This window comes from Rhinolophus sinicus, linkage group LG04, assembly GCF_036562045.2.
Source record: "Rhinolophus sinicus isolate RSC01 linkage group LG04, ASM3656204v1, whole genome shotgun sequence".
Taxonomy (NCBI): Eukaryota; Metazoa; Chordata; class Mammalia; order Chiroptera; family Rhinolophidae; genus Rhinolophus; species Rhinolophus sinicus.
In genome coordinates this window covers 105,982,011-106,005,504 of record NC_133754.1, presented here as the reverse complement: position 1 = coordinate 106,005,504, position 23,494 = coordinate 105,982,011, and the positions used below count along the sequence as shown (strand labels likewise).

At 39.0% G+C, this 23,494-nt stretch overlaps 1 protein-coding gene across 4 annotated transcripts in view; it reads right to left on the bottom strand.

Annotated features, from left to right (window-relative positions):
- Positions 1 to 23,494, bottom strand: part of MFSD14B (major facilitator superfamily domain containing 14B) — a 133,450-nt gene that overhangs the window by 94,403 nt on the left and 15,553 nt on the right. For all 4 annotated transcript variants that reach the window (XM_019719535.2, XM_074330155.1, XM_019719534.2 and 1 more), the window contains exon 2: positions 20,200 to 20,295. In XM_019719535.2, the coding sequence (XP_019575094.1) occupies positions 20,200 to 20,295 (96 nt within the window). The remainder of the gene's footprint in view (positions 1 to 20,199; positions 20,296 to 23,494) is intronic.

The following is a 23,494-nucleotide window of genomic DNA, read 5'->3' as shown; positions in this document are numbered from 1 at the left end:
TTTTTCCGGAAGTCCTACACTGCTGTTTTCTTCATGGCATTATCATCAAACTTGGACTAACATGTCCCTCATTTCAATTTCACTCTTGCTAAGTTCAACAAGAAATTTAATGTTTATTTGTTGCTCTAATTCAAGCTCAGACATTCTCGTAACAGTATACAAAAACACACAATAATAATGAACGCCATTCAGCAAGACAGCATCACACATCGACACGAAAACAGCTGTGAGACTGAGACACTTACATATCAAAGTTATGAAATCTTATCAAGCTGTTTGTACAGTGCTGCTAATATAAGGGCATGGTGGAAAGTTCGCGAACTTAATTGTCAGACCTCGTATATTATTACAGTTTTAATACAGTTTTTTCCTTTCTTAAAAGGCGTATACATTTTTTTGGCACCCTCTGTATGTGTACATATGTGTGTATATATGGATGTATATGTATATACATCCATATATGTGTATGTACACGTGTGTGTGTGTATATATATATATATATATATAAGCAGAAAGGGAAAAAATCTAATTATTATGCAGAAACTTCATTTGATAAAATTTAACACTTATCCGTAACAACTTTAACACTGATAACAACTCTAAGTAAAACAGTAACACTAGGGAACTACATTTCTCTGAAAAAGAATATCTACAAAAACAAATCTACAGCAAACATCATACTTAGTGATGAATTTTAGATTGCTTTCTACCACACATCATCTATGAGATAAGGATGTTGACTATGATTGCTTCTATTCAACGCTGTACTGGATGTCATAGTCAATGCAACGAGGAAAGGGGACAAAAAAAAGGGCTGAAGGAGTTAAAAACTGCTACCATTCACAAAAGATATGACTGTGCATATAAAAGTCTACAGATTAATCCTAAAACTATTAGGATTAATAAATGAATTTAGCAAAATCTATTGACACAAGGCCAAAACACAGTTTTATGTACCAGCAACAAACAGAAAATTAAATCTTTAAAACTACATTATTTACAACAGCAGCAAAAAACATCAAATACCTAGGAATAAATCTAGTGAAAAATCTCTGCACTGAGCAATATAAAACATTATTTAGATAAATTTTTAAAAAATAGATAAAAGATACAGCATGTAGATTAGAAGACTCATTATTGTAAAGATGTCAGTTCTCCCCCAATTAATCCATAGTTAATGCAATCAGTCAAAATCCCAGCAAGTTATTTTACATTATTATATTATATTGAAAAGCTGATTATAAAATGCATATGCATAGAGAAAAGGCCTAGAATAGCCAAGTTAATATTGAGGAAAAAGAAACCAATGTACATAAGTTTTAGAAGATATCAAGATATTGCTATAGACCTTAACACAGCATGGTATTGACACAGGACATAAACACAAATAACATACTAAAACCTAAAAACAAATCCATATGTATATGGCTGCCTGACTTACAACAAAGTTGACACATACAGTGGAGAAAGGAAGGTTTTTTTCAACAAATGATGCTGGTTCAACTATATATTCACATGGAACCAAAACGAGTCTTGATCTCTACCGAACACAATGATTTTTTTTCTAGATGGATGGTAGATCTCTGTGTTAAAAATAATTCAATAAAACTTTGGGGAAGAAAATAGTTTCTTAAACAAGATTTTAAGAAAACACTGACCATAAGGAAAAAAATTAATAATTGAACTACATAAAAATTATAAACTTCTATTCATCAAAAGACACTACTAAGGAGGAAAAGATAATAGTAATAAATATGTGTGTCTTTATACACACACATACATATACGTAATAAAAAAGAAATTGTACACAGAACATATAAAGAAATTCTACAAATAGCAAGAAAAGAACAGACAACCCAATTATTTAAAATGGATGAAACACTTGAATTGACACTTTATAAAGATATTTACATGGCAAATAAACATACGTAAAGAGGGTTAACTTCATTGATCACTAGGAAGACAATAAATTACAACCACATTGTACCCATCAGAATGGTTAAAATGAAATACCAATTGCCGGTGAAGATGTGAAGCCTGGCTGGTTGGAGCATAAATTGGTTCAACCACTCTGGAAAATGTTTGGAAGTGTATACTGAAGTTGAATGAAACCCTGCAGTTTTACTCCTAGCTGTATATTACAAGAAACATGTATACAGTGGTACCTCGGTGTTTTAACGTAATCTGTTCTGGAAGACTGTTTGAGCTCTGAAACATTCGAAAACAGCCAACAGCTAGGCCTCAGAATCTTGCACTCAGCAGAAACCACATGATACGTTCGACTTCTGAGGTGTGTTTGAAACCCAAAGCATTTACTTCCGGGTTTATGGCATTCGTAAACCGACATGTTCGTCAATGGAGATGTTCAAAAACCGAGGTACTACTGTACATGTTCACCAGAAGACATATACAAGGAATATCACAACAGCAATATTTGTAATAGGCAAAAAGTGGAAACCCAAATGTCCATCAACAATAGAATGGATTTCAAGTGATATGCTGAAAAGATTCATAGGACTCAGAAACTGTTATACTCAGTCACAATTTATTACAACAGAAGGATACAGCTCAGAACCACAAACTCATTATTCTTGCCTGAGTTCTGTAGCACAATGAATAAATGCTTCTCAGTTTGTTGTAAGCATTTGGTTGAATTCCAGAGCACTGACATGGTTATTTTTTACTGTTTTGCCCAGCTTTATTAGGAAAGACCACCTTATACTGTCATGTCCAAAGTCTGACAGCAATATTTTGAAAAAAGAAATATATGAATTTTGCCTCAGAGACCTCATCAAGTGTAAAAAATATACATATAATGAAAGTCCCAAAAGGAAAGAGAGAAAGGGTAGCAAAAATTTTGAAGAATGTCCTCTTTGGAGAAATGTCTATTCAGGTCCTCTGCCCATTTTTTAATCGGATTGTTAGGTTCTTCGTTGTTTTTTCAAAACTAAGTTTTATTGGGGAATATTGGGGAACAGTGTGTTTCTCCAGGGCCCATCAGCTCCAAGTCGTTGTCCTTCAATGTAGTTGTGGAGAGAGCATCTCAGCTCCAAGTCCAGTTACCGTTTTCAATCTTTAGTTGCAGGGGGCGCAGCCCACCATCCCAAGTGGGAATTGAACCGGCAACCTTGTTGTTGAGAGCTTGCGCTCTAACCAACTGAGCCATCTGGCTGCCCCTCCAGCAGCTCAGCGGCAGCTCATTGTCTTCAATCTAGTTGTGGAGGGCGCAGCTCACTGGCCCATGTTGGGATCAAACCGGCAAACCTGTTGTTCAGAGCTCGCGCTCTAACCACCTGAGCCACCTGGCCGACCCTGTTGGGTTTTTTTTTTGGTTGAGTTGTATGAGTTCCTTATACATTTTGAATGTTAGTCCCTTATCGGAGGCATTATTTGCAAAAATCTTCTCCCACTTGGTTGGTTGCCTCTTTATTTTGTCGATGGTTTCTTTTATTGTGCAGAAGCTTTTTAGTTTGATATGGTCCAATTCATTTATTTCAGCTTTTACTTCCCTTGCTTTTGAAGTCAAATTCAAAAAATCCTCATTGAACCCAAGGTCCATAATTTTGGTACCTATGATTTCTTCTATGTAGTTTTATTGTTTCAGGTCTTATGTTTAGGTCTTTGATCCATTTTGAGTTAATTTTGGACACAAATGGCTAATAGACACATGAAAAAATTCTCAACATCACTAATCATTAGAGAAATGCAAATAAAAACCACAATGCGATATCACCTCACACCAGTTAGAATGGCTATTATCAACAAGACAAATAATAACAAGTGTTGGAGAGGTTGTGGAGAAAAAGGAACCCTCATACACTGTTGGTGGGAATGCAGATTGGTGCAGCCACTATGGAAGGTAGTATGGAGGTTCCTCAAACAATTAAGAATAGAATTACCATATAACCCAGCAATCCTTCTCCTGGGTATCTACCAAAAAAACTTGAAAACATTTATCTGTAAAGATTTATGTGCTCCAATGTTCACTGTAGCTTTATTTATGGTGACCAAGACATGGAAACAACCAAAGAGTCCTTCGATAGATGATAGGGTAAAGAAGATGTGGTATATATACACAATGGAACACTATCTGGCCATAAGAAAAGATGAAATAGTACCATTTGTGACAACATGGATGGATCTTGATATTATTATGCTCAGTGAAATAAGTCAGACAGAAAAAATCGAGAACCATATGATTTCATTGATATGAGGCATATGAAACTGAAAGCAACAAAAGAACAAGACAAACAAATGAAAAAACAACACTCATAGACACAGATAATAGGTTAGTAGTTACCACAGGGTAAGAGGGAGGGGGATGAGGGATCAAATATATGATGATGGAAAGAGAACTGACTTTGGGTGGTTAACACACAATGTGATACGTAGTTGATGTATTACAGAATTGTACACCTGAAACCTATGTAAATTTAGTGACAATTGTCACCCCAATAAACTTTAATTTGAAAAAATATATATTTGAAGAAATAATGGCCCCAAACTTCCTGTATTTCATTTAAAAAGTATTAATTAGACCCCAGAAGCTAAACAAACCTCAAGTAAAAGTAACACAAAGAGAGCCACACTAGGCAGCCTGGGCAGCCCGGTGGCTCAGGCAGTTGGTGGAGCGTTGTGCTCTTAACGCTGAAGGCTGCCAGTTCTATTCCCACATGGGTCAGTGAGCTGCGCCCTCTATAGCTAAGACTGTGAACAATGGCTCTCCCTGGAGCTGGGCTGCCGTTCAGCTCTGCCGTGAACAGCCAGAGCTTGGTGTGAGCTGCTGTGTGCTGCCACGAGCTGCTGTATGCTGCCACGGGCTGCTGTGTGCTGACGTGTACTACCACGAGAGGCTGGCGGCCATGAGTGGCCGGCAGCTGTGAGTGACTGGCAGACGCCATGTGGCCAGCAGTCGGCATGAGTGGTTGGCAACCATCGTGAGCAGCCGGAAGCCTACGAGAACTGCTGTGAGTGGACGACCAATGACTGGCGACCGACTGCCTCAGCCGGGTGGAATGCAAGGCTCATAATACCAGCATGGGCCAGGGAGCTGCACCCTACAGCTAGACTGAGAAACAATGGCTTAAAAAAAAACAGGGTGGGAAGGGGTGGCGGGAGCAAAAAAAAAAAAAAGAGATCCACACTTAGCCACATTATGGCATAGTCAAATCACTGAATGACAGAGAAAATCTCTCAAGCAGCAAGAAAAAAAAAAGAAATCACTATGTACAGCAGGACTAACAAACTTATTCTGTAAAGGAACATACAGTATATAGTAAACATTTTAGGGTACATGGTCTGTGTTGCAACTACTCAACTCCTACTCAACTCTGTCACTGTAGCACAAAAACACCCCTATTCAATGGGGTATCTTCGTCATCCAAAAAAATTTTACTTATGGATACTTACATTTGAATTTCACATAATTTTCATGTGTCACGAAATACCTTCTTTTGATTTTTTCCAACCATTTAAAATTGTAAAAACCATTCTTAGTGCACAGACCACATAAAAACAGGCAGTAGGCTAGATTAGGCCTTGTGGGCCATATTTTGCAGACCCGATATAAGAAAAACAACAATACTTATTAACAGCTGACTTCCCATCAGATACAATGGACACCAGAAAGCAATACAACATATGAAAAGTGCTGAAAAATCTACTTAAAAAATCAGAATGCACAGCAAATGTTTTATATACCAAATTTTAAGACAGAGACCCACCAATTATTACCTTATAGTTCCATGTCAACTCTTATTATTATTGTATTAAGTAGGAAATCATCATTGTCTTTTTTTGAGCCTTCACAAGTTAACTGCTATAAAAGTATGCTACAGACTACAACACAACAACACACAAAACTAGAACTAAAACAAACGCCAAGCAAAGGTCATTTCATCCACTTAGTTAATGCTCATTATCCCAGGGGTGCCAAAAAAAATGTATACAAGTGGGAAGGAACCAAAATGGCACAGTAGGTAAATGCTGTGTTTACCTTCTCTCACAACCATATCAAAATTACAACTAATCTACAAAACAACCATTATTGAGAATCACCTAAAAACAAGCTGAACTGAAGCCTTTCAACTAAGGACGTGCAGAACAAGCCACCTCCACACTGGTAGGAAGGTCAGAGACGTGGAATGGGCTGGTCCCACACCTGCATGTGACCATTAAAGATCGGGAGGGCTATTTTGGCTGTGGGGGTCCCTCACCATTCCTTAGAAGGGCAAGAGATCCCAGCCCCACTCCAGCCCAGGGTTCCAGTGCCGGGAAGAGAAGCTCCCATACTTCTGGCTGTGAAAACCAGTGTGGAATGTGACTGAGTGAGACTGAATATAGCTGCACTCGCAGGTGCTCCTCTTAAAGGGACTACACGCAGACTTAGCCACCAATGGAAACACTCGCTCTGAGCTCCAGCGCTGGGGCAGCAGCTGGAAAGATGGCAGGGACAAATGGTAGGGAACTGAGTTGTCTGACTTGGGACGGGGGCTGGAGAGGCAGCTTTCTCCTGGACAGGGGAGCTGGTGGAGGCCATTGTTTCTTTGTTGAGTCCTCCCCCTTCCCAGCGTGTGAACACAGGCACCACCATATCTGAGTCTCCGCAGTTCAAAAAGCCCTGGCGATTTGAGACCCCGCCCTACCCAACTTTCGGGCAAATCCAGACTGCTTCCAGTGGCTTTAAGCTGCAGGCATTCTTAGATTCTCAAAGGTTCCTGGAACCCAGGCAAGCAGCATCTGGCTTGTGCGTGTCCTGTACCTCTGGCAGCCCTAAGCCGGCACAAGCAACAGCTGGCCCAGGTTCATGGCTTGGCCTCTCAGGCACTTCCAAGTACAGCATGGGTGGCAGCCATCTGTGGATTTCTTTCGGGCTCCCGCTGGGTGGCCCCAGGTCGGGCATGGGCTGTGACTGAGAAGACCTACAGTGGATTCCCTCCAAGGTAGTCCTGGGGCTGGCGCCCCCAGTTGGCAGCTTCAAAACGAGGTGGAGCCATAGGGTCAGCCCCTGCACAACAATTCTTCCACTGTAGTCAAGACCAGTCCTCTCAACCAGTGAGCCCAAGAGTCAGTCCCTCACATTGATGTGCAGTTGTCAACCAAGGCTCAACTACAAAAGGGGGGCACACACAACCCACACAAAAGACACATGTGGAGCACTTGACTCAGGACCAGAAATACTGCACCACTGAACTCCTCAGCACACCTAATACATAAGGCCTACTTCTAAGACCGGAAAACATAACAGCCCTATCTAATACATAGAAACAAACACAGGGAGGCAGCTAAACTGGGGAAACAAAGAAAAATGCCCCAAATAAAAGACTAGAACAAAGTTCCAGAAAAAGAACTAAGTGAAATGGAGATAAGCAATCAGACGCAGAGTTCCAAACACTGGTTATAAGGAAGCTCAATGACCTCAGGGAGAACTTCAACAGAGAGACAGGAAGCATAAAAATGGAGATGGAAACCATGAAAAAGAACCAGTCAAAAATAAATATACAATAATGGAAATGAAGAATATATTACAGGGAATCAATAGTAGATTAGATGAAGCAGAGGATCCAACCAGAGATGTAGAAGATAAGGTAGCAGAAAACACCCAAACAGAACAGCAAAAAGATAAAAAGAGTCCAAAAAATTAAGGAGAGTTTAAGGGGCCTCCGGAACAAATTCAAGCATGCCAACATCTGCATTATAGGGGTACCAGTAGGAGAAGAGAGAAAGCAAGGAACTGAAAACCTATTTGAAAAAATGATAGAAAACTTCCCTAGCCTGGTGAAAGAAATAGACATTCAAGCCCAGGAAGCACACAGAGCCCCAAACAAGATGAACCCAAAGAGGCCAACACTGAGACACATCATAATTAAAATGCCAAAGGTTAAATACAAAGAGGGAATCTTAAAAGCAGCAAGAGAAAAGCAGTTAGTTACCTACAAGGGAGCTCCCATGAGACCGTCAGCTGATTTCTCAACAGAAACTTTGCAGGCAAGAAGGGAGTGGCAGGAAATATTCCAAGTGATGAAAAGCAACGACATACAACCAAGATTGCTCTACCCAGCAAGTCTGTCATTTAGAATGGAAGGACAGATAAGGAGCTTCCCAGACAAGAAAAAGCTGAAGGAGTTTGTAATACAGGGTCTCTGCTCCCGCTCCCTGCACAAGAACGCAGGATATGGTGAGGCCAAAAAGGAACAACAACAGAGCTATAGATAAGGGAGTCATAACACTATATTCTCGATGGCAGCTGGTCAAGACACAAAGGCAAATATCTGCCAATACCCCAATGAGGGGTCTTCCTGCACCTCCATCTTTCTGGCAGCGAGGCAAGACACAGGAAGTAGGATCAACACAATCCACAATCCACTTGCTAACCGCACTTGCTAGCTGCAATCCGCAATCTGCTTCTCTGCCAACCAACCCACCCCCCTGCTAGCCACAATCGCACTTGCTAACTTAGCCATGGCAGTTATATCAGTGTCCAATGGCTAACTGGTAACAGCTGATGGCCACTCAGCCACAGTGGATGGCCATCTGATTACAGCTGACAATAATCAGCTGTAATAATAACCAAGCCAGCACCTTTCCATGTAAGGTTGACCGCCTGGAAACTGCTCTCTGGGACTCTGTCCCCACACTCCACCCCTCCAGGGTCTTGCTTCACAATCTATGCAACAAGCGTCTTTCGCCAGGGGCCCTGTGCCAGGAACCCAGCTCACGAGGAAAAGTTTCAGTCCAGTTCAAGTCATGTCCCAGGGGGTGTCCCTCGATGTCCACCTACTTTTTGGGCACAGTCAGGGTTTCTCAGGGTACCATGCTGGAACAACAGTGGCTCACAACCAAAGTGCTTACATATTCTCAATGGTGGCCAGTCGAGACAGGAAGCAAATATCCGCCTGCACCCCAACAAGAGGTCTTCCTGCACCACAGTCTTGCTGGCGGCCAGGCAAGATGCAGAAAGCAAACATCCGCCAGTTCTACAACATGGTGGTACGTTTCAAAGCAAACAGTCAAGTGGTCCATCAAATCAGGGATGGAAGGCAATTCCCCATAGTCCACAGTCATTCACCAGGGCTGTGTGTTGGCCTCACAATGTGTGCCCTCTCCGCAGGGCGAGGGCTCCAAGTCTTCCCCAATCTGGGGGTGAGGGACGACCATGACCTCACCTGCATCCTCCACCGAGGACTCAGCAAGTGTTTCCTCCTGGGACTACAAGTCCCGCACCTGGGCTGCCTCAGCAGGCAGTTCCCAGCCCACACGGCTGCAACAACCTTCGCTTTCTCTGGCCTATGCTGGTTGGAGAACCGTCCATGTCTTCCCACCCCTCCACGGGGTCCAGCTCTCTGGCAGCTGCACGGCTTCTCCTATGCTGGTCAGAGAACTGTCCACATCTCCCAACCCCTCCACAGGGGTCCAGCTCTCTGGCAGCTGCACAGTTCTTTCTATGCTGGTCAGAGAGCCTTCCACATCTTCCAACCCTCCATGGGGGTCCAACTCCTGAGAACAGTGGCCACCAGGCACCACATACTGTGTGTGTGTGTGTGTGTGTGTGGGAGCCACATGTCCTCCTGCCCAGAGTCAGACTCCATTTCTACCTGGCCGGAATCCTGCTCGCCATGCCAGGTATCTGAGTGGGTGGTGGCCCGGTGTAAGATGTCTGCAACCCTCGGAGCCTACGGGAGCAGCAGACTACCAAAAAGCAGTCAACGCCTGCAATGGCCAACAGGGCAGCGTGCCATCCAAAGGCTCAAGAGGACCACCAATTCACCGAGGGGTCATGCTTCTCCCAGGCATATTGCGTTTCCTGCTCCTCATGGGTTTCCAGAGACTGAATTTTCATACGCATAAATTGCTCCACCATCCGTCAGAGAGTTTTGGCTGGCACTGTACCCTGCTCACTGCACCATGTGTCATGCAGGGTCTCAGCTCCCGCTCCAGGAGGGTGGACACAGAGTATGGTGAGGCCAAAAAAGACCAACAACGGAGTCACAGATAGGGGAGTCATACCACTATATTCTCGATAGCGGCTGGTAGAGACACAAAAGCAAACATCCGCCAGTACCCCAACAAGGGGTCTTCCTGCACCCCCATCTCGCTGGTGGCCAGGTGAAACACAGGAAGTAGGATCAACACAATCCGCAATCTGCACTTGCTAACTGCACTTGCTAGCCACAATCCGCTTCTCTGCCAACCAACCCACCACCATGCTAACTGTAATCCGCAGTTGCTAGCTTAGCCATGGCAGTTATATCAGTGGCCAATGGCTAACTGGTAACAGCTGATGGCCACCCAGCCACAGTGGATGGCCATCTGATTACAGCTGATGGACATCTAATAACTGAGCCAGCACCTTTCCACGTGAGGCGGAGAGCCTGGAAACTGCTCTCTGGGACTCTGTCCCCACAGAGTTCATCACCACCAAACCGTATTACAAGGACTCTTAGAGGGACTTTTTTAAGACAGGAGGGGGTTAAGGATGGGTGAAAGGGGAAGGGATTAAGAAGTATAAATTGGTTGTTACCCAGTCATCATGGGGATGTAGGGCATAGCATAAGGAATATACTCAATAATATTGTAATAACTAGTTATGTGCCAGATAGGTACTAGATCTATCAGGGTGATAGTTGGGAATGGGGTTAGGGACAGGGTGAAAAAGGTGAAGGCATTAAGAAATACAAATTGGTAGTTAATACAGTATGGGGAATATAATCAACAATGTTATACAGATCACGTAAAGTGCCCGATGGGCACTGGACTTATCAGGGGGATCACATCATAGACTGTGTAGATAGATGTCTGACCAATGCACTATATACCTGAAGCTGAAGTAGAATAATACTGAATGTCAACTATAACTAAATATATAGGTATATATAGTCACAGGATGTGGAGAACATAGGGAAGATAGTTGATGGTATTGTAACAGCTATGTAAGATGTCAGAGGGGTAGTAGCTTGGGGGAGGGGGTTATCACTTTATGACGGATTTAAATGTTTAACTATTGTATTGTTTTGTACACCTTAAACTAATTAAAAAATGGAATAAATAAAAAATAAATAAAAATAAATAAATAAATAAATAGATAAATAGATAAATAAAAATATATACAAGTGGACACTTTGGTCAAAGTTGCTCAAGCAGTAGCTCACCATAATCAGAAGTGTCTGGATGCTGATGGTAACCAATTGGAGCATCTCTTGTAATTGTAGAAGTCAAACATGACTTGCATTCATCTTTTGTTATCGGTATATATTGAGTATTACAATTTTAATAGTTGTTTTCCTCTCTTAAAATGTGTATACATTTTCTTGCCACCCTGTGTATATATCATAACAGTCAACCGTGTAAGGGAAAGCAAAGACTTAATACACTGTGATCATATATTACAGATACTTTTAGTGAGTATTACACACCTCATTTTAATAATTATAAGGCACATAAGAGGGCAGGTTCTGGTACGTTGGTCAAAACACCATTAGAAAACTATCAAAACCATAAGAACTTGTGATTCCAGAAAGCAAGATAGTCTCCATGTGATGACAGAACTTTACTTCCTTTTCAAGTGGAGAGCAAACCACCCCCCGCCAAAAAAAGACTGTGTATTATTCCAGAAATGCCTGGCAAACAGTCATATCCCATCCTACTGACCTCAATTCCTGAGAGGAAACACTCATTAAGTGAAAAAGCAAAAGGCTGAACTGCAGAGCAAATAAGAGGCTGACAAGATAGAATGAATATGTGTTTGTTGAATGGGTACATATTTTGAGATAAGGAATAAGAGATAGGAAAACGAAGGTGGCAAGAAAATGTTTAAAGAGCATTCTTAGATTATTAGATCACCACATAAAGAGGCATAGTGGGAAATACGTGGGAATCTAGCAGGATTTCAGGAAGGTCAACTTGCAAAAGAAAATCTGCAAATTGCAAGAATAAAATCCTTCATTCACGGGAACTAATATTAAGTATATCTTTATTGAAATAAGTGCTTTATTTACACATATCTGAAGACATTTAAATTAGTTTAGTAAGATTACAGGTACTTTATTTAATTAAAATAAGATCAGGCTCTCTAAGAGGATGTGCTTTTGACTAGAGGCAGGGATGTAAGACAAGAGAGAGGTCATTGTCATGTACAAACTACTACTAAAAGGTAAGGCCACTGTGTGAGGCCAATTTTACAAATCTGCTTCAAAAGCCCCAAGAATTTTAACTGACTGGATGGAGGTTTTCAAATTTCTGAAAGGGTATCAAAAATATTAAAGTATTCTTCATTTCCATTTGAACTCTTAACTAAACAAAGAATGATTGCAGGATTCTTCCTTATTGAGAAACCTGCTAAACCACAACAGATTATAAGCAACTGGTTGCATGAGAAAAATACTATTTGAATCTTAACTTTTTATTTTTACCTGCAAGAATCACTTTCTTGAACTATTAAAGTATTCGGATGTTATACCCTAGAGGGGGTGAGGATCTTTTCTTTTCAATTAAAGCTGACATTCAATATTATTTTATACTAGATTCAGGTGTACAGCATAGTGGCTAGACATTTATATAATTTATGAAGTGATCACCTCGATAACTCGAGTATCAACCTGGCACCACACACAGTTATTACAATATTATTAACTACATTCCCTCTGCTGTACTTTACATCTCTGTGACTATTCTGTATTGTACTTCTTACACCTTTCAAGTTTTTCACCTAGCCACTAAACCCCATCCCATCTGATAACCCTGTTTAGTTTGTTCTCTGTATTTATGAATCTGCTTGTTTTGTTTGTTCATCTTTGTTCTCTAGATACCACATGTAAGTAAAATCATATATTTTTCTCTCTCTGTCTGACTTATTTTACTTAGTATAATACATCCAGGTCCATCCATACTGTTGCAAATGTAAGATTTCATTCTTTTTTATGGCTAAGTAATATTCCATTGTGTGTGTGTGTGTGTGTGTGTGTGTGTGTGTGCGTGCGCAGGGGGTATAAACACATCATATCTTCTTTATCCAATTGCCTGTTGATGGACACTTAGGTTGCTTCCATATCTTCGCTACTGTAAATAACGCTGCAATGAAAACAGGGGTGCATGTATCTTTTCAATTAGTGTTTTGGATTTCTTGGGATAAATACCCAGAAATGGAACTGCTGGCTCATAAAGTAGTTCTATTTTTAATTTTTTGAGGAACCTCCATACTGTTTCGATGGTGGCTGTACCAATTTGCAATTCCACAAACAGTGCACGAGGGTTCCCTTTTCTCCACAACCTTGCTAACCTTTGTTGTTGCTGATTTATTGATGGTAGCCATCCTGACAGGTGTGAGGTGATATCTCACTGTGGTTTTAATTTGTATTTCTCTGATGATTAGTGACACTGAGCATCTTTTCATATGTCTATTGGCCATATGTATGTCATCTTTGGAGAAATGTTTATTCAGGTCCTCTGACCACTTTTTAATTGAATTGTTTGTTTGCTTTGGTGTTAAGTTGTATGACTTTATCAATTTTGGATATTAATCCCTTATTGGATGTATCATTGGTGAATACCTTCTCTCATTTGGTAGGATGTCTGTTTGTTTTGTTGATGGTTTCCTTTGCTGTTTGATGTAGTTCCGTACGTTTATTTTTTCTTTTGTTTCCCTTGACAGAAAAATATTACTAAGAGCAATATCAGTGTACTACCTATGTTTTCTTCTAGGAATTTTATGGTTTCAGATCTTACATTTAAGTCTTTAATCCATTTTGAGTTTATCCTTGTATATAGTATAAGAAGGTGATCTGGTTTCATTTTTTTGCATGTCTCTGTCCAGTTTTGCCAACACCGTTTATTGAAGAGACTGTCTTTGATTAACTGACGATATAGGCATGGGTTTATTTCTGGGCTCTCTCTTCTGTTTAATTGATCTATGTCTCTCTTTCTATGTCAGTACCATGCCATTTTGATTACTGTAGCCTTGTAGTATACTATGATACCAGGTAGCATGATACCTCCAACTTTGTTCTTTCTCAAAATTGCTGAAGCTGTTGGGGGTCTTTTGTAGTTCTATATAAATTTCAGAGTTATTTGTTCTACTCCTGTGAAAAATACCATTAGTATTGTGATAGGGATTACAATAAATCTATAGATTGCTTTGGACAGTATGGACATTTTAACAATGTTAATACTCCCTATCCATGAGCACAGTATGTACTCCCATTTTTTGTACCTTCTTCAATGTCTTATAATGGTCTCAGTACAGGTCTTTTACCTACTTGGTTAAATTTATTCCTAGGTATTTTTTAATGCAATTGTAAACGGGATTGTTTTCTTAATTTCTTTTTCTGGTAGTTCATTATTGGTGTATAAAAATATGTCCAATTTCTGAATGTTAATTTTGTATCCTGTTACTTTACTGAATTCATTTATCAGCATCAATAGTTTTTTGATGGAGTCTTTAGGGTTCTCTCTATATAGTATCATGTCATCTGAAAATAATGACAGTTTTACTTCTTCCTTTCCAACTTGGATGCCTTTTACTTCTTTTCTTGTTTGACTCCTGTGGTTAGGACTTCCGATTCTATGTTGAATAAATGTTCCTCAACTTAAGGAAAGTGCTTGCAGCTTTTCATCCTTGACTATGATGTTAGCTGTGGATTTGTCATAAATGGCCTTTATTATGTTGAGGTATGTTTGGATGCTGGATTTTGTCAAGTGCTTTTTCGGCATCTATTGATATAATCATGATTCATCTCCATCATTTTGTTTTTGTTGTGTATCACTTTAATTTGTGGATATTGAGCCAAACTTGCATCCCAAAAATGAATCCCACTTGATCATGGTTTATGATGTTTTTAATGTATTGCTGAATTCGGTTTGCTAGTATCTTGTTGAGGATTTTTGCATCCATGTTCATCAAGGATATTGGCCTCTAATTTACTTGTTTTTCCTTTTCTTTATTTTTTTAAATTAAAGTTTATTGGGGTGACAATTTTTAGTAAAGTTACATAGATTTCAGGTATACAATTCTGTATTACATCATCTATAAATCCCATTGTGTGTTCACTACCCAGAGTCAGTTCTCCTTCCATCACCATATATTTGATCCCCTTTATCCTCATCTACCACCCCCTTCCCCCCTTTCTTTTCTTTCTTTTCTTTTTTTTTTTTTTTTTTTTTTGTAGTATCTTTGTCTGGTTTTGGAATCAGGATAATGCCGGTCTCATAAAATTAGCTTGGGAGTCTTCCCTCGTCTTGAATTTTTTGGAAAAGTTTGAGAAGGATAGGTGTTAATTATTCTTTAGATGTTTGGTAAAACTCACCTGTGAAGCCAGGACTTTAGTTTGATGGGCATTTGTGATTACTGATTTGCTTCTGTTAGTAGTAATAGGTCTGTTCAGACTTTGTTTCTTCTTGACTCAAGACTGGAAGACTGTTCTAGGAATTTATCCATTTCTTCCAGGTTGTCCAATTTCTTGGCATATAAATGTTAGTATTTTCTTATAATCCTTTGTATTTCTGTGGTGTCAGCTGTCACTTCTTTTTCATTTCTAATTTATTTATTTGGGTCCTCTTTTTTTCTCAATGAGTCTGGTTAAAGGTTTCTCAATTTGGTTCATATTTTCAGAGAAGCTGCTCTTGGTTTCATTGATCTTTTGAAATTTTATTTATTCTATTGCATTTATTTTCACTCTTATATTTACTATTTCTTTCCTTCTACTTACTCTGTGCTTTGTTCTTCTTTTATTAGTTATTTTAGGTGTAAGGTTATAGTGTTTATTTGAAATGTTTGTTTCTTGAGGTAGGCTTGTATTGCTATGAGTTTCCTTCTTAGGACTGCTTTCACAGTGTCCCACAGATCCTAGTCATTGTGTTTTCGTTTTCATTTGTCTCAAGGTATCTTTTGATTTCTTCCTTGATTTCATTATTAACCCATACATCGTCTAGTAGTATGTTAATTAATCTCCACGTGTTTGTGTGTTTTTCAGCTGTCTTCTTGTAATTCATTTCTAATTTCCTACCATTGTGGTTGAAGGAGATGCTTGATAGGATTTCAGTCTTCTTAAATTTACTGAGACTTTTATGAATTTGACTCCAAAGGCAAGGGAAGTAAAAGCTAAAATAAATGAATGGGACTATATCAAACTTAAAAGCTTCTGCACAGGAAAGAAAAACAAAAACAAAAAAAACCATCAACAAAATAAAGAGGCAACCAACTGAATGGAAAAAGATTTTTGCAAACAGTGCCTCCGATAAGCGGCTAATATCCAAAATATACAAGGAACTCATGCAACTCAACAACAAAAAAATAAACAACCCAATTGAAAAATGGGCAGAGGATCTGAAGAGACAGTTCTCCAAAGAGGACATACAAGTGACAAATAGATATATGAAATAATGCTCAACATCACTTTACTGAGGCTTGTCTTTTGGCCAAACATGTGGTCTATCCTGGATAATGTTCCACATGCTCTTGAAAAAAATATATATTCTGCTGCTTTGGTGTGACCTGCTCTTAAAATATCAATGAAATCCATCTAGTCTAAAATGTCATTTAATACTGCTGTTTCCTTATGAATTTTTTTTCTGGATGATCTATCCATTGATATTAGTGGGGGTGTTAATGTTCCCCTACCATGACTGTATTACTATGGATCTCTCCCTTTATGTTGGTCAATATTTGTTTTATATATTTAGGTGCTCTTTCATTGGGTGCATAAATATTTACAAGGGTTATATTCTCTTTTGGGATTGATCCCTTTATCATTATGAAGTGTCTTTGTCTCTTATTAATAGCCTTTGTTTTAATGTCCATTTTGTCTGATATATAAATTGCTATCCGAGTTTTTTTTCATTTCCATTTGCATGAAATCTTTTCCATCTCTTCACTTTCAGTCTGTGCCTGTCTTTCGATCTGAAGTTGGTTATTATAGACAGCATATGTAGGGAACTTGTTTTCTTATCCAATCAGCTATCCTGTCCTTTGACTGGAACATTTAATCCATTTACATTTGAAGTGATTATTGATAGGTATGTAGTTATTGCCATTTTATTATTCATATCTATGTTCTTTTGTTTCCTTGTTTTTAAAAAGTCTAACACTTCTTGTAATACTGGTTTGGTGGTGATAAACTCCTTAAGCTTCTTCTTGTCTGGGAAACTCTTTATCACTCTTTGGATTCTAAATGATAGCCTTACTTGATAGAGTAGTCTTGGTTGTAGGTCCTTGCTTTTCATCACTTTGAATATTTAGTGCCAAACCCTTCTGGCCTGTAAAGTTTCTGTTGAGAAATCAGCTGACATCTTAAGGGAGCTCCCTTGTAGGTAACTAATTGCTTTGCTCTTGCTGCTTTTAAATTGCGGTTGCCTTTAACCTTTGGTAATTGAATTATGATGTACAGGCCTCTTTGGATTCACTTGTTTGGGACTCTGCACTTCCGGAGCTCTTATGTCTATTTCCTTCACTAGATTAGGGAAGTTTTCAGTCATTATTTCATCAAATAGGTTTTCAATCCCTTGCTCTCTGTTTTCTCTTTCTGGTACTCCTAGGACATAAATGTTGGTACATTTGATGTTTTCCCAGAGGTCCCTTTTTTTAAAATTCTTTTTTCTTTTTGCAATTCTGATTGGGTGTTTTCCACTACCTTGTCTTCTAAGTAGCCTGATTCAATCCTCTGCTTCATCTAATCTACTGTTGATTCCTTCTAGCATATCCTTCATTTCACTTACTGTATTGTTCATTTCTGACTGCTTCTTTTTTATGTTTACTATCTTTTGTTGAAGTTCTCACTGAGAATCCTAAGTAGTTGATCTATTCTTCCCCTAAATTCATTGAGCATCCTTATAACCAGTGTTTTGAACTCTATATCTGATAGATTGCTTCCCTCCATTTCATTTATTTTTTTCTGGAGTTTTGCCCTGTTTCTTCATTCAGGACATGTTTGCCTCTTCCTTTTGGCTGTCTCTCTGTTTGCTTCTATGTATTAGGTAGATCTGCTACTACATCTCCCAGTCTTGGCAGGATGGCCTCATGCAATAGTTGACTTGTAGGGCCCCGTCGCACAGTCTCCCTGTTCACCTGATTCAGGTGCTGCAGGAAGTGTCCCTTGTGTAGATTTTGTGTGCCCTCTTGTTGTAGTTGAACTTTGACTGCTGTTGGCTCGTCCATGGGTCGGGTTGACCCTCGGACTGTCTGGCTGTAGAGGACTGGCTATGAATACAGCAGTGGCTAACTCCCACAGAGCAGGATTCATCCAGCAGGGCTCTGGTGCCTGCAGAGATCATTCTTTGGGAGTGCTGTTTGTGGAGCTAATCAGGTGGTTCTCTGTTGTGGTCTGAGACTGGCCACTGGGTATGTTGATACTGGAGCCTCTTGGGAGGGGATCCAGTATAGGCTGAGGGCAGCCGCTGCCTGCCTAGCCTGGGGCCACCTGGTAGGAGCTACAAAGCGATCCATGGTTGGCAGCTGCCTGTGGTGGGCCTGGAGGTGCGTGGGTGAGGCCATGCTGTGACAAGGCCGCTGCCACCTACACCGGCCAGAACCAAGATCAGCTGCAGCCTGCCAGGGACCTTAAGACAGTTTTTAAGAAAGATTTCAGTGCAGACTGAGGCTACCCATAAGACATACCTGCTGAAATAACAAAGGGCAGTGCAAGAATTGGGTGGAATTGGATATCAGGGAGTGGGCTAGCAGTGTTTACCAGGTTAATGCAGATTCATATTTGGTGCTCACCTGCCCCTGGCAAGCTGTGTGGGGGGAATGTTCAACAAAGGGACAATGGCGACCTTCACTCTGAAGACACACAAATCGGTTTCTCCCTGTATGTCATATCTGGTGTCTTTCAAGCTGCTGTCCCTTTGCTGGAGCTTAGGGTGAATGACTGTGAGTGACTGTGTCTATGCGTGGGCCCTTGAAGAGGATGCCTGGGTTTCCAGCAGCCCTCCGTCTCACCAGACCAGACAGAATTGCCACTGTTGTGGAGACTATTCTTCCTGGCACTGGATCTCTGGGCTGGGATCCCTTGCTCCTTGGTGGGGACTTCTGCAGCTTTATACAGCTGAGATATCTCCCCCAGTTCTCAACTGCTACACATGGGTGTAGAACAGCTGGTTTTGCATCTCTGCCCCTCCTACCGGTCTCAATGTGGCCTCTTCTTCATAACCTTAGTTATAAGAGTTCCATTCAGCTAGTCTTCAGGTGCTTCTCCTGGTTGACTGTTCTATAATTTAGTTGTAATTTTGATGCGGTCATGGGAGCAGGCAAGCACGGTGCTAACCTACTCCACCATCATGACTTGCTTCTGGGTGAAGATTTTAACCACCAATGATATTTGAAGAACAATTTAAGACTGCTGAAACTTAATCCCAATTGAAAAATATCTTTACTAAAATTAAGTGTTAGATAGTTACTAGGCACCTAAAATCTATACCTCAATGTTTCTGTAGCATCTTCTTTCTTCCAATCACACCATATATCAAAGATCTAAGTTCTTTCTAAGAAATTCAATATAGTCTCTGCAAAGAAATAGCTGTAGGTAAGCCACCCAAAATGAAAATTTGAACATTCTTACATGAATTATCACTTTCATTGTTACACAGTACTTACCAATCTCCTATTTACTATGTTCTTAATTCAAAGGCCAAACACCCATATAAAGTAATTTATGAACTTCAACAAGGCTTTATGATAATTTCTTCCTAAGGTATCTTAATGACCTTCCTAAATATCATGTTTCCCCAAAAATAAGACTTACCCTGAAAATAAGCCCCAGTTAAGATCGTCAGCCAGACGGATGCATTTAGTACATTATGACAATGTTCCAGAAGAAGACGTCATGACTATATCTGAATAAATGTAGACTGTTGTACATGAAAAAAATAAGACATCACCTGAAAATATGTCCTAATGCATCTTTTGGAGCAAAAATTAATATACAACCTGGTCTTATTTTCGGGGAAACATGGTATATATAGTTCATTCATTCTGAATCAAGATTCTGGTTCAGTGGGAGTGCCTTACCACCAGGAATATTTAATGAGCAACCCAGGTGTTTTGTTGCAGGTGGTTATGTCCACACAGTGGAAACAACCCAATGGAATAAGCAGTCTTAAATCACTATCAAGAGCTACTCTCAAACACATACTTAGACATATAACCCTATGGACATATGCTTAAGAACTTCTCTTTGGCTCTCATAAACTAGGACCCAGTCCAATAATACTTACAGTTAACATTGGAGTTGTCAATAGGCCCCATGCAAAGAATTCAAGGAAGATGACAATAGCAGCATGGTATACACTTGGTCGGCCAAAACCTTGTAGCTAAAAAAAAAAAGAAAGTTATTATGAAAAATAGTGCAAAGATTTTTAAAAATCTGTTATCCTAAAATGGTATGTAACACACCCACTAAGACACACACATGGTATAAACTTAGGATCTATCGTTAATAGTTGAGATAAAACTTCATTCTATTGTATCCTTGACTCTTTCTTCTTCCCTAATTATAGAAGGTACCAAGATTATAGACTTTCTACTCAGCCCATCAATACAAATCACTGGAGCTTTAGTAAAAAATCAACTGGGTCCTAAAGGTGTCAAAATCCAGCTGTCTGTTTCTGTTTTAAAACTGTGCCTATTCTGCTGGTTTTCTGCAGTTTGTGACTTCTGGAGATGAAATCTAAAATTCCCCTGAATTTAATGTTTTTTGACTCTGTGACAATGCTTATTACAAGATAAGGTACTTTGCTAGCATTTGGTAGAAATGGAAATAATACTTACAAAACTTTGTAAAACTCGCACTGTTCTTATGTTTATATGAGTATTTTTAAGTCTTCAAAAGGTAAAAGTACATCTGCATGGTTTAATTAGAATCTAATCATGAGTAAATGATCAAACAAATTCAGACCATGGGACATTCTACAGGACAACTAGTCTGTTTAGGGAGACAAGAGTCATAACCAAGTGGGGGACTGAATCCTGGATGAAAAGGGAACAACAGGAAAAAAACTGAGTATGGACTATAATTAGACAATCATATAGTACTGATACCAAATTCTCTGGATGGTCTTGATGTCTGCAACTTACTGTTAAATGGATTGGCAAGAAAAAGATAATAATTAGTACATATATATTTTCTAGAGCAAATGTTATAAAATGCTAATTGCTGACTTTAGAAGAGAATATGCTCATTTTATTATTCTTTTAAGTTTTTGTAGTTCTGAAATTTTTCAGAAAGACCAAGAATAATTTTAAATGCCATTAAATGAGACATTTGCAAAACAAAGGCATTTTACAAAGTTTAAAAGAAAAAAGAAACACAGGCACCTAACAACTCAAAAAACAAAAAAAGTCAAAAGGCCTTTAACATAATACAACATTCAAAGAGCATGTTTTCAATAGCCCTTTACCAATAGAATAGTGAACGGAGATGATTAGTAACTATTCATCCTCAGCCTATGACTAAGCCTATGAGACCCAGTGTCAGTCCTTCCAGCAGATGGATCCAGAAACCTTAACAAATGTCCTTGGCCATGCTCTTGCTTTCTGGTTCTCCCCCATGGAATCCTCTATCATCTCTTAACAGGATTACAGGGGAACTTGCCAGAGTGCCCCATTTAACTGTAAATCAGATCATGTTGCTCCTTTGTTCCACCTTCCATGGCTCTGACTATATTTAGCCACACATCATCTTATACATCCACCAAGGTCCTACGCATCCCTATCTCCTTGTTATCCCCTATTGTTTTCTAGAGAATTTCTAACAAACTTTATGATTCCTGTTTATTGTCTACCTCTCCAGGAGTGGGAATGTAAATGCCATGAAGGAAAGGATTTTTGTTTTGTTCAATGCTGTATTCCAAATAGCCCTTCTCTCACCCCACTACAGTAATGAGCACTCAACAAAATATATGTGAGGCAGAAAAAGGCTCTCTTCTGAGACTAATGTCTTTCCTCTGGTCTTTTAAACAGCAAAACCCAGAATGTAGAAAAAAATTTGAAACAAAGAAGCCAGTTTTTTCAACAAAAGAAATGATATAGGTAAAGAAAAAGAAGGGAGAGAGAGCTGTGTTAGTATATACATTCAAAGAAATTTAAGAACTACTAACCTTGTGGGCTTTGGGTTTTGACTCAGATAAACTAACTGGAAAAAAGACAATTTTGAGTCAATCATGGAAATTTGAAAATGGATTGGGTATTAAATGATAACGAAAGTAGAAAAAGTGGTGGGAAAATAAATTTTAAAAAGTAAACAGAAAATAAGTGGTATGGTTTATGGACCTTTCTTCACTCTTCTAGGGACATAACAAAACATTACTGTTTCCAGTTTAGAAGTGTTGTTGTGTAAGAATGTGATACTTACTGTTGTCAACCACCTTAAGATCACAAGGGGTCAATCCTAAAAGACCAAAAGCCAGTATACAGGGAAGAGCAGAGCATATGAATGTAATGAGCCCAACAGATCCTTGGTTATATTAAACTGCTAAACTAAGCTCACTATTTCTGGTCTTCCGATTGTGAGCAATAATTAATCCCCTTATTATCAAGTACATCGTTACATCATGCACAATGTTAACCTATTGAAAATGAAATATCTTAGTTTGAATTTTATGGGTAAGCTAAGGAATCAAAACTATAACTGTGTAAACTGATGGCTCTATTATACTTCTAAGCAGAAAGAGAAATTATTTTTTAAAATATTCTAATTGAAAACTAGTACTCCACAGTTGGAAAGTGCAGCCACAAGATTCAATCATCACTACAAACACATATGTGAAAAGCATGTTTCACTATAAGCTCTCAATATTTTAATAATTCACACATTTGCTACTTTATACCTACATCATTTATATCAATCTGGGTAGTAAAATATTCCATCAAAAATAAAGCTTTCAGAAAGTTTCTAATATAAACATAAGATTGAAGAATACAAATAGTTTTAAAAACCAAATAAATGACTATACCTGAAAGCTTTGCTTCTCTTCCTCCAAACAATATTGGAATATAAGTAAGAAAAACAATTTTAGTGCTTATTTCTCCAGGTAAATAACTTCTCCACAAAAATTATAAATTTTTTTTCAGCAGAACATTAAATAATTAGATAAATGAGATGGCTTTCATGTTGGACTGACTAAGCATTCATTAAATATTTGTAAAATAACTGCTTTTCACTCAACTTTTCAAACTCTTCATTTACCAACCACTACCCACTTAAAGCAAAACAAGGCACCAAGAACTTTTTAAAAAATATTCTTATCTCTATCAACATTCTTTAAGAACAAAAATATTCAACTCCAACTAATTAATTCAACACATATTTGTTGAGCTCTACTATATGTCAGTTAGATGCTGAGAACCATGCTAGTAATAGAAGAAACTATCCCTGCTGCCATTTCATGGAATGTAAAATTAAGAATGGAAATAAACACTTTGAAGGACAAGGACAGTCTATTATGAAGGATCCTGAGCTATACACAGGCAAAAATTATTCTATAACAGCAAGAGAAAAAGTGGCAAGCACTG